Source organism: Bombus affinis, chromosome 8, assembly GCF_024516045.1.
Source record: "Bombus affinis isolate iyBomAffi1 chromosome 8, iyBomAffi1.2, whole genome shotgun sequence".
Lineage (NCBI taxonomy): Eukaryota > Metazoa > Arthropoda > Insecta > Hymenoptera > Apidae > Bombus > Bombus affinis.
This window is the reverse complement of record NC_066351.1, coordinates 1,779,372-1,791,862: the sequence shown is the minus strand read 5'-3', so window position 1 is coordinate 1,791,862 and position 12,491 is coordinate 1,779,372. Positions and strand designations below refer to the sequence as shown.

At 34.4% G+C, this 12,491-nt stretch overlaps 1 protein-coding gene across 29 annotated transcripts in view; it reads left to right on the top strand.

The window, feature by feature from the left end:
* LOC126919407 (tropomyosin Per a 7.0102) overlaps positions 1-12,491 on the top strand; it is a 40,842-nt gene that overhangs the window by 9,943 nt on the left and 18,408 nt on the right. For 17 of the 29 annotated variants that reach the window (XR_007711595.1, XM_050728650.1, XM_050728636.1 and 14 more), the window contains 2 exons: positions 5,643-5,776; positions 8,954-9,071. Coding sequence is in view for 27 of the 29 variants with exons in the window: in XM_050728650.1 (XP_050584607.1) it covers positions 5,643-5,776; positions 8,954-9,071 (252 nt within the window). In the remaining 2 variants the exon portion in view is untranslated. Of the gene's footprint in view, positions 1-5,642; positions 5,777-7,996; positions 8,115-8,953; positions 9,072-12,491 lie in introns of all 29 variants that reach the window. The other 12 variants (XR_007711596.1, XM_050728648.1, XM_050728642.1 and 9 more) reach the window with 1 other exon arrangement.

Sequence of the window (12,491 nt, the reverse complement as noted above, 5' to 3'; positions counted from 1 at the left end):
AATTTTTGATCATCTATTTATAAATTAAGAATTTAAAATATTAGGTAGGAATTTATATCTGATTGGTTAAACAGAATTGGTCAAAAATATTCAGGTAAATATGTGCAGTGTCTGTAATTGTAAGCAGATTAAGAACGAATGAATATTCTAGGTGTAAGCTAGTTCATCAGCTTCGATTTCTACCACAGTCTCATTGTTTTTACCCTTTTCTTTCGTTGACGATCTGGTAAAATACATAGCTGAACGCATAGGTGAATAGGCTTGAAGATGTTCCAGTACATTTCAAAAAGGTATTACAAGTAATTCGAACATTCGAAATGTTAAATACACATTTTTATTTTAAATGTAAAATTATAAATCTGCTTGTTTTCCATGTATTCGATTACCATGACACTTTTAATAGACAGTTCAATGGTCCAACAGATTCCAACACAAGAATACGATATATTGAATGCGTAACTCGTTGAAGTTCCAAAGTTGAGCACCGGTGAGAGAAAAACATTGTTTTTTTTTACCAAGAGAACATTACTGACCATATCTACCTGGTCGGTGTTATTTACAGTAGCGATATTTAAAATCATCAGCGTTGGGGGTCGATGATTTTATTTTCCTGCGGAGACCTTTCGACCCTCTGTTGAGGAAGCCTGTCACAGACTAATATCCTGTATATAGTTCCACCATGACTAACCTCTGCAAACTTATCGATTATGAATGAAGTAATCAAGTCACAGTATTATATATGATTTAGTAAAACTATCTTTCATCCTAGAGTATGGAGAATGTCTTGAAAAATATGTAACTTAATTCCTGAAAAATTCTTCATAGAAAAAGAAGAGACTTAGAATAAATCAAATACTTATTAATAATTCAACTATTTGAGTAGAAAATATACTTGATATCTACATATATGTATAATATGTACATAACATGTCTTTTCGAAAAGCTGTTCAATTACTGATAAATTATCTTTTATATATTTACGTTCATTATACGTTCATATCATATTAATTATTTCTAGCTCCATTCAGTATCTGTTGGTAGAACCTCTGCATCTTTTAATCCATCTTATTAAACAATTCCCAACATCTATTCTGGTAAAGGAGGACCGTTTATAATCAATCTACAGATATTTATACAAATCCATATTTTTGTGAACTTGGAATATTTCCGATATTTTTGTATATTGTGTATGTACATATATATTTTGGCATCTCTAAATTTGTCATAAATTTACAAATATCCATAATCCAGCTATAAGGATTTATGTAAAGGTTAATTAGGGCGATTCTTTTGTCGATTAGAGATTAACCTTGTATAGTCTCCGAAAAATGTCAATGTACCTCCGGTGACGTTGCTCGCTTTCTGCCGCTGACGTATCGCCGTCCTAAAAGGCCAACGAATAGGAGCTCGGTGAAGCTTCACTAACAAGCTTTTGTCATTGAGCAATGAAGTGCACTGCCGTGTATGCACTTCTTTTTTCTTCTTCTTTTTCTCGTCTAATAGAACTAAATAACTAACAACGTGTGTCCCACATGTTACGGACATTTATCCAAAGTATATACTCGTAAGTTCGGTTCATTGATTTACCAGGCAGCAACGGATTTAGCTCGTACCGTGAAAGTGATATTACGTACGAGCCGTACGCCAGCACGTGGCGTCTCTTTTATTGAGTTTATATAATCATGCCTCGATTGTCCTCATCCTGGGGGCAGACTTATTAATAAACAAATAAACATCGTCATAGCGCTTCGTTCGTGTTACGTTCTGTTTTTATTGGTTTAGCATATTGGTAATTGATCGACCGATACATTTTGACTTGCTTCACGGAAGATCGTTTTCAGGATGGATAGTAGTCGTTCTACGTTTCTGAAATAATTCGAAGCATTAGGAAACTCTGAAAGCTTTTCGAGAGAAAAGAGGACTTTGTGGAGTAATCGGATACCGTTGCTTTGGCTGAAATTCTCTTGTAGCGTTCCTATCGTATATAGGCTGGTATGTCGTAGTGTTGGTATATCATAGAGCTGGTATGATTCTACACTTCAAATCAGGTTTTTAAACTAGAAAAGTGTATGTATTTAATACCAGGATTCTCATCACGTACCTAATATGTCTATTTAAATACATAAATTAAATATTATACATAATGAAAACTATGTTTTTATTTCAGAAGCACTTCTTAATAATTTAATAAAAAAATATCATCAAAATATTATAGGATTAAGTAATTTTACACATACGCTATAATGCATATTCTATGATATAAACAAATATTTCTTATTAAAATTATTTATTGTACCATATCATTACTATATCATTTTTCTAGTCCCTTTTATAAGCAACAAAATAAGTTTTTTAATTTTCCTGAAATTTTGTGTAATACATTGTTGATACAATTAAACTACAGGACTGATGCGTGCAACATATAAACACAGTAGTACAATCGCGTCGAATTAACAGAACGTAGTGGAGGCAACGGAGGGTGATCGTTGCCGGAAGTTTGGCACACTTACCGTCATTACCGCGGATATGATCGGCAAGACCTGTTCGGTTGCGCCAGTGTGCGTGGGCGTGTCGGTTTCCTCCGACACAGATCGTCCGTACACGACCTGATAGACGTGATCAGTGATCGATACTGAGAATACATGTGGCCGGAAATGGCACTCGCGTTACTTTAAATATTATACACTGTGACGAATTATCTGGTCGACAATTTAACCCGCTACATCGTCTGGATACGAATTATGACATTGTACGCGTTATGAGCACGCATAGGCGTAGCCTCCGGTTTCTTTGTGTGAATCATTTTAAGTAGAAAGATCGGTCAATGAAATTCTTGGTAATAGAGTTTGATAATTCTCGAACTGTTATTGGGACGTTCTGAAAATTCAATGTGTTGCAAAACATATTAAATACGAATTGATTGAATAATGTAACAAGTTGGAATAAACAGGAAGTAGAATATACTCTTATTTATTGAAAAAAAAAAGGAAATTAGATTTTAATTCAAACGAAACTTTAACTAAAGTCGTGCTAATTCCATTCGTTTAATCAAATGTGAATTTCTTTTATTTGAGTACCTGCATCGTTATCATTTGAATCGTTATCATCGTTCCTCACATTACATGAATTCTAGTTGTATGAACCAATAAATTGAATTATCAGCAGAAACGAAACAAATTCATTACAAATGTATGCATATTAAAACAACAGCATCCTAAATCATACTAAAACAAACAAACGCGCAATATAAATTTATAATATTTATAACGATTGGACACAAAGAAATGTCTCGAAATTTTCTACAAACATTAATCAAGAAAGTACATTACACAAATCAGAGTATAGATATTAATCTATTTTGTAAGATAAGATAACCAAAATTAGTAGAATTGCACATTCATCGATATCGATATCTTTGGCCGATCGGGACGCGTCATCGGTCAAGGGAAATAGCAGGTTTGTTGAATCGGTCCGGATACAAAATGTTGGATGATCGAAGAACAGTACTTGCATGAAAGCGCGCGTAATGCCCGGTTCACGCACGATAAACTGGGATTTATCCGCTTGGCGCACAATCGTCACAGGTGCAGCCACAAACGGGGACAAGGGCCTCGAATTGCGTAGACCGTGGACGAATACGCGTGTAATCGAGCGTTAAGCAATTTACATTTGTAAGGGCGCGATCGGTTCGTTTCATTTGACGTAACACATCGATGAAGCCAACTTTTGAATACGTTACAACTCCATGTCTTAATTAAAGAACGCTTTAATTAGTATCGTATTGTGATAGGGTCTTCGTGACCTTGTTTCACTCATTTTATTTCCACCTTGAGACGAAACAACATTAATTCACCTTCCTAACGCTAACTGGAAGCGCAATTTTATATTGAACTATTTATTTATTGGGAAAGTGTGTGGAATATTCTAAAAATGCCGTTTATTCGATAAGAAATAGATATGAGAAATAAGGATTGATAAGGAACGCGTTGAACAATTTTTGCAATAAATCAACACGTTTTAAACAGACTATCTGTAAGCTCTATTTAGTACTATCTTATGAACAAGTACAAAGTTCTCCAAATTGAATGAAAGTTTTAAGTTAAATAACATGGGCAAACAATAACTTGCATTTAATACAATCGTATGAAAGAATACAAAGTTCTTTAGCGATTGAATGAAAGTTTCAAGTTAAATAACACGGCAAGATACATCGAGTGAGAACGTTAATTACGTAGAAACCGTAACAAAGCGCCTGAGCCTAACATCTTTACGGAAAGTAATTATAAAATGCGGATTTTCTATTGGATCACGTCATAGAATCGAATAGAAACTTTTATGAATTTAATTAACCGATATTATTTGGAATCGAGTTTCATACTATTGCAGCTATTTAATCCACGAAGCGTTTTAAGTCTCGCGCTTTTAATAGGATGTGATAAGTATTTCTTTTCTTATCTTAAGATTAGTTTCCTTTTTGCGAGACAAGTATATATTCCATTTGCAAGGAATTTGAAGCTATTCGCATGAAAACGTAAGTGGATGCTGTGAAAATGGTTGACCCATTCAATTAAATCGGTTGTTACGACGAGCACGAGCACCGAAGGAAGTTAGGGTCATTGATATGCGAACAGAGCGAAGACCTTGGCGATCCCGCGATGAATATTCTTGCGAATTCTAATCACGTGTTGTACGATTGTGGACAATAGCTCTTTAATCTTGTTTTCCTTTTTATATTTTTTTATTTTCTTTTTTTCATCTTTTTTCTGAAATTCTTATAAGGATAAGGAAGTCGAGGACATTTGTATCAAGCTAAAAATAAACGGTGCAATCGTCGTTTGTCGAACGACGATAGCTTATCTGGTGTTTGGTCTTAACTTACTTCGTTCATGTGGTAATGAATTTATTGCAACCTTTTAACTTGTTGGCTGAAAAATTGTAGGACGATAACTATCGTTGTTATGGCGTTGCAAAATTCTTGTGGTCATTCGTTAAATCAGGACCTCGTGTTGCAGAGATTTATATTTATTACTGCAAATTGTCCGTTTTTACATTGCCAATATGTCGCTTAAAACTTAAGGCTAATCAGAACCGCGAGTATCCTTTATCACTGCAATAGATGCAGTAGAACAAGACAACCAAAAATATATAATTTAAAAAACACTAAATATCACAATTGCTTGAAATGAACGAAGTAGCGTGGATATGAATCGATAGAGACAAATATAAAAAGATGGGTCAATAAATAGGTCAGGAGAGAGCTAAATAGATTACGCAGAAAATAAGAACGTCATTTATCACGAAACTAAGTCTGTTTCTTGACAAAAACAGCGAATCAATACAATACTAAATATATAATACATTAGTAAAATTACTATTTAAAGACTCCATTTATCTATGTATATATAGTAATATATATGTATATTTTAAATATAGTAATCTTCGATCTAAAAATATAGTAATAATAATAGGTCTATTACCGCTTGTCTTATAGCTTCTGGTATTTACTACAATTTACATTTTTACGGTTACGTCAATAATACTTACATACTACAACTTAATACGTAATCTAAAATTACTTAAAGTACTTAAGTCGTAACTTAAATTTTAACTTACCGTACTTAATATTTTCTTTTGTATTACAGGCTGAGTCCGAAGTAGCCGCTCTGAATCGTCGTATCCAATTGTTGGAGGAGGACCTCGAGAGATCGGAGGAACGCCTCGCAACGGCCACTGCTAAATTGGCAGAGGCGTCGCAAGCTGCGGATGAGAGCGAACGGTAAAGGAACTGCACATTTTTATCTTCATGTTTTTCTGTAATGAACCGAGCACCGGACGACCACGTAAATCTTATAAATATCCGTCGACGAACAGATATTTATAATGGAGCCGTTCAGTATAGTGGCATTCATGTTTTACTCAATGGGTAGATAACAAACCCCTTCCCGTTTGATTGATCGATTCAATGAAAGTTCGATTCATACACTTTCTTCGCCTCCTCACGAGGTTCATGTTAATAAAGTCGTCAGAGATCGTAGTTTTTTATTATTAGAAATTGTACATATATTAAAAAGAGAAATCGTATGATTTTGAGGTGTTGAGTTATTAAAGATGATAATCCTGATAGGCTTGTTGTCTGCCCTATGGGATGATAGGAGATTAAGTTACAGATAATAATTTGAAGTAACTTAAGCTCTTACTAAAGACACGGCAAGGATATTGTAAAGAAAATTAATTCTACTTACTATAGTAGAAATTATTGAATTACGTGGATGTTTTAATTATAAATTCTTTGAAATAATAAAAATCGATAAAATAGTACTTGTATGTTGCTCATAATAATTAGGAGATTATATCTGTGATAAATGAACTTTTATCAGAGTATAATACAATTTCAAAATTCTTTTCATTCAATATATCAAATCACAAGAATACAAACAGACGAATGCTAATGTATTTTTAGCAGATCTTTCGCCTTTACAATAACTTCAAAAATCGATATTAACCCTTTGATTGTGAGCCATCCATTGGTGGGACGTAAGCACAGTGAGATACAAATGATATTTTATATTAATACAAATACAGAAAAAATTGAAATATTTAGTTTATTAAAAGAAGTAATAATAACACATGGTGAATCATTATCGTCTTTTATAGCAACAGCTTTTATAGCAACCCATAACAGTCAAAGGGTTAACTTTTCCAAAGTACAAGATGGTCGTTTGATGCTCCAAAAAGAATCAGAACTAACGCCGTACGTTCAATGAAATCAAGTGGAAAGAGCGAGTATCCTCAAACAAACTTACATATTTTCCCATTTATAAATAATCGCACAATGTTGCATTGTGATGTTTCGCGGTTAATACTGCACCCAATATAGATCTAGTTATATTTATATGACAATCGAACCCAAGCACAGACGCAGTTAACAGAGCAAATTCAAGGCTGCTGGTGAACTAGTAATTACTGTGATTTTATGGAGCGTGCATTTTCATTATACATTTATTATGCGTAAAGTGCCTGCTTAATTATCGATAGATTCCAGAAAGTGATGCAATTATTACGCGAGCATTAAATTCCATCATCGTTTGATCAGCTAATGACGAAAAAAAGGAAACAATCTTCTTCTGGCAAATGAACCTAACCAGTCGATTGGTTAAATCTAATCGATCACTCGCCCTTCCTCTTGAATTTCGATCGATATCCCGGCATTGTTTATCGCTAGGACTAACTTTTCGACGTTGAAAGAACTTCTAGATAATTATTTTGTCAGAATTTTCCGCTCTCGATCGATTGAAATACCGATTCTTGTTTGCGTCGATAAGAATTATCAATTTATCAGAACCGTGACTTTGAAGATCTAGAGCGAGTTACCTTTGTTCTGTATAGATTAATTTAGATTCAAAAACGGCTAGGAAATTTGCGGATAAACGATATCATTGGCGATTATAACGCTATTGACGATACTGGATGACATGTTTGAGGTTTATTATCGCGGAAAAAGAAATTGATAACTAGCTGACACATAATTCGCGATATTTTATCGTTGTTTCATATGTATTCGATTAAGCTTTTTATGCTACTACATTATCTAAAAAAATGTTGTAGATTAGAAAGTCTCTTGTAAAGAGAACTTCAAGAAAGTTATTAAAGATTCTTCTTTATTATAAATTTTACCGTTTTGATAAATTCAATTTCTCGAAACATGAAATTCGTGATGAATATTTAATGAGTTAGACCGCCCATAATTATCGTTTTAATTTGTATAATGTCGTATAATATGATCATATAAAATAATCACTAGCGAAACATCAATATTTTTATCCAGAATTTAAAAAAAGCGAATGTTAATTTATGCGCGATTCTATATACTATAATTAATGAAAAATCGAAGAATATTTTATTCATAATCGCGAGAATCCTGTTTTCGTGTGTCGATGATCTTTCTTTCAACGGCGATCAAACCGGTGCTAAAAATCGAATGATAATCGATCACTAGGATACGCAAGGCACTCGAAAACCGTACCAATATGGAAGATGACCGAGTATCCCTGTTGGAGCAACAGCTAGCACAGGCTAAACTGATCGCCGAGGAGGCGGATAAAAAATACGAGGAGGTGGGTCACGAACCAGCGAACGAAAAAGCAATCTTTTCGCGGCAATCTTACGGAAGCCAATCTGTATTCATCTTGACGAACCACGATCCACTTTACCACTTTCTAAACAAATTTCTTTTCGACATATTTTATATCGATGAATTTTTTGTTAAACTTAAAGACATTAATGGAATTTACTCGATAAAAAGTATCATTGTTTTCGCTATTATATTTTCAATTTATATTTTAAATTGCACTTTAGTTTTGTGTTACATTATAACACATTTCAAAACATTGATCATTTAATTCCTAAAAATTGAACAATATAATGTTGATAATTTATAAGTCACAAAGTCTTATTGATATTAACTATATTTCGTAAATTGAAAAAACTTGATACTATTTTATCAGTGGGAACCTGTCACAATTAGTTGACTTGAAATATCCTTTGAAATCTTTACTCTTATTCACATTAGTCAAGTCACTTGATTTCAATTTATTGGAATTTAAGTAATCTGTCTACTCTGAACGAGCCTTAAACGTCCAAACATTTCCTATTTACATTATGAATTAAGTAGATTATGGAAATATTATATCATCCCCTAAAAAGAAAAAAGCAGCGTAGAATTATGTAGCTCGAGAAGATTCAGGTTTGTCAAGATCAAGTACCAATTTGCTCCCGCAGGTATATCTTTCCAAGAATTTTAGCAGATAGTTGGAGAGCAGTGCTGTACCTGATCATCGTGGAACCTTCGTTGCAACGAACGAGGCAACGACCGATAATTTAAGAACTTCTCCTTCCAGCGATCTTTTCTTTCTTAATGTATGTTAATCGCCGTTCTTTGTGATAATTATTAAAGAGCCCGCAAGATTCTCGAGAATCGCAGCTTGGCCGATGAAGAGCGTATGGACGCCCTCGAAAATCAGCTGAAGGAGGCCAGGTTCCTCGCTGAAGAAGCTGACAAGAAATACGATGAGGTTCGCGAGCCCACGACTGACAAGCGTGATGGCTGCAGTGACAATGATCATGATAAAAATAATGATGATGATGATGATGATGATGATGATGATGATGATGATGATGATGATGGTTCCTAGTTTATAGTCGAGATAATAGTGCCTAACCCCATAACTCTCTGTTTTCTCTCTGTGTGCTCGAAATTACCGTGGCTCGGTATAATACGAAAAAAAGAAACGAAAATCTACTCACATTTCGATCGATCGAAAGTAAACGCGTTAATATTATACTCGAGAATATTTCAATTGAATAATTCAAAGAATTTCGATTTTTCTTCGACCGATCGTCCGAATCGTTCGTGAAAGTTATTTCGAGTAAAGTCTCGTTTCTGGTAAAAATTCAAAAATATTTCTAATGAAACAGTGATTAAATGAAAAAAGGAAAAAGAAAGAAAGAATGGAAGGAGCGAAAGGTATTTATCGTCTGTGATTTCGTCGAGTGAGATAACGACTGATCGATCAACTGGTAAGAAGTGCAGTGTTTCAATAAAATAATTCTTATTTTGGGAATATTAAAAAGGAAAAGAAAAAAAAATGATGGATAAGTGATACACGTATATGAATAATATGAGTGTCACGTGTTTTGAGCGTGACTTAAATGTTAAAAACCGCTGTATATCTGTGATTTCCAAGTGTTTGTTGGAGCAAACAAAAGGGGGGCGGGGGAAGAACAAGTAAACAATGTTTCAAGTGCCAATTTCGTAGAAAAAAGAAAGAAAAATAAAAATCTACTTTGCATATAAAAATTATCGCGCAAAATCGTTTTTCAATATACATTCGGTGAATATCGTAAGTTCGCGTGTTCGGTTTGTCTAATCGGGAACTGGCTTCGTTAAAATATGGTTAACGCGTTCTGTGTTGTGATAAAAGCGAGACTATGTGCCTTTCGGTCAGCTGCGCGATTAAAATGGTGCTGCTTTTGTCCAAAGACTTCCTCTTTTTGCTTTTCTGGAATTCGGAACGTAGCTCAGAAATATTGCAAACATCCATCTGTTATGGTAGGTTGTGTCACACGACGACGTCGAAGTTACAAAGATTACAAAATAAACTTAGTTCAATGTTATAATATTACACAGTTCAAGAAACAGAAAATTCATTTTATTCAATTCTTCTTTCCTAGCAGATGTAATGCGTATGCAGAAATTAGAAATTCAAAATAACGGGGCATCAGAATTAATTCCTTCATGGTTGTTGCACATCTATAGCATTTGATATGCAATTTCTTCTATAAATTCGATTATTTTCATATTACTCAACCGTGTTTTAAACTTTGAATAAAATTGCGGCTCGATATATTCAAACGACTGTGTTGCAAAAGAAAATTACGAAAAATTAATTCATGAAACTTTGCTGGCACGGTAGAAAACGTGAAATATTACGAAAACACTGTTCGATGAGCACAAACGAATCTTCGCTGCATCGAACGTATATTAACACACCCGGCAAACGATCGAAAAAAGAAAGTTCCATTACATCGTCAGATTCATCGAATATCTTGATTTATTGCTTGTTATTGCTCAAATGCAGAGTGTCTTGCGCAAGTATTGATAAAAGTTTCACAGAAAACTACATTATTGATGACTCCTCTACTGTTTGACAAAAATTTATTTAATCCTAAAACGCATCGTTGTAACTTCAACGCGTCTGTATCCTCTCCCAATAACAAAATCGAACTCATCGTTTATCTTTTTAGAGCGTCATTGTATTAACAAACATCGAAACTAGACAAATTGTACAATGTTTCTTAATGTTTGCAGTGATACAGAATCAAACTTGCGAGGTTCTATTAGAATCTCGATTTGCTTGTCTGTCTAACGATCTAACCGCATAACAGTTATTGCAGAAAATCAACGGAAGCGAGCCCTAACCGAGTGTGATATTTCTTTCTGTGTTTTAACCCGATGCAATAATCGCTTATCATTGAACCCTCTGTATCTTGGACTTGCGAACGTTACATAAACCTCCCGCCAAATGACAAATTTTGGTCAGTTACGTCATCCAGATAACGTAGATTTCATTGATTCTAAAAAATAACATACTGAAATTTTGTGAATTGTAATTCTTGCTCCAATATTTAGCTGTTAGATAACTAATCCAATTCCACTTAATGATCATTTCGTGTCATGAACGTATCATCTTGATCAACTTTGTTTTTTAAAAAATTTTTATTATCGTTTGATACATAAAAACAATGTGGGAAAAGTATAAAGTTTGCATTTGTTGATTTATATTTTCTAAATATTCAAAATGGTAAAAAATGCATATTCAATCTCAAAACTAAATATTAAAACATATGGAAGATAGATTTTGACGCGGTGTTGATAAACAATATACCAAATTTTGAAATTAATCTTTTATAAAATATGCGGCTTCTTATGTTTTTCATATGCTGCGATATTTGCTTTCTTCCAAATTTCTATATTTTATATCGAGTACAAAATTGTTGACCAAAATGAAACATCTACAGACGATAATATATTTTTGTTTATTTTTATATTTCTGTATCGAGTAGAGAATTATCGATGGAAATGGAAAATCTACGCACGATGATTGTCACGTGGATAGACAGTTGCACGAGGGGTTGCGTCACGTTCGCATAAAAGATGTTGGTTGCATGCATAGAACGAAAGGTCTACGTAGACAAACGAAAGGGACATTCCAGAGAGCTCGCTGTGAACAGCTTTATTCCGTGGTTTATGCCTGGGGACGGCGTGAATTCTCTTTCGTTTTCCACGACGATCTCGTTGTTGCTGCGTAGTATACGAGTATTTCTATCCATTCGTGCCAATCTCTAGGAACGAAGTGGAGAAAACGTCTTCTCTTGCTTCGTTTCTTATCTCCTCTTTACGAGATGCGTTCTACACAATTGAAAGAGCTGTTCGTTAAAGATTATTTGAACGCGTACACTTATTCGACTCGTGTCGGTCCGAGCCACGAATACGATATATCTGGAGTTTTGTTTAAAATTCCAACCTCTGCGTGGCTCGTTGTCGCCAAGTTAAACGCGTTTAAATTATTCGTTCCTCGTCTAGCGAACGAAACAGTTCGAACAGAAAAGCACGTTTCACGGTTAGTGTTTCACTGGTTCAATATTTGCGATTCCATCACGAGTGGGATTTTGCGCGGAGGAACGCGGAATACTATTAACCCCTTAACCAAGCGCGACGAGTTAGCTCGAATAAGTGAGCGAATATTTGTGAACGAATAATGAGATGATTAAGTGGTTCCGTCTTCTGGCTCTTTCCGACCCGTTCCACTTGGTCAAGAATACGCGATCTGCATCTTGTTTTGCAAAGAAACGTCTGGGAAATGTATTGAATTTGTTGGAAATGTTGAAAAAAAGGACATCTTGGTGGTGATGAGACGACAAAGGAAATTTTT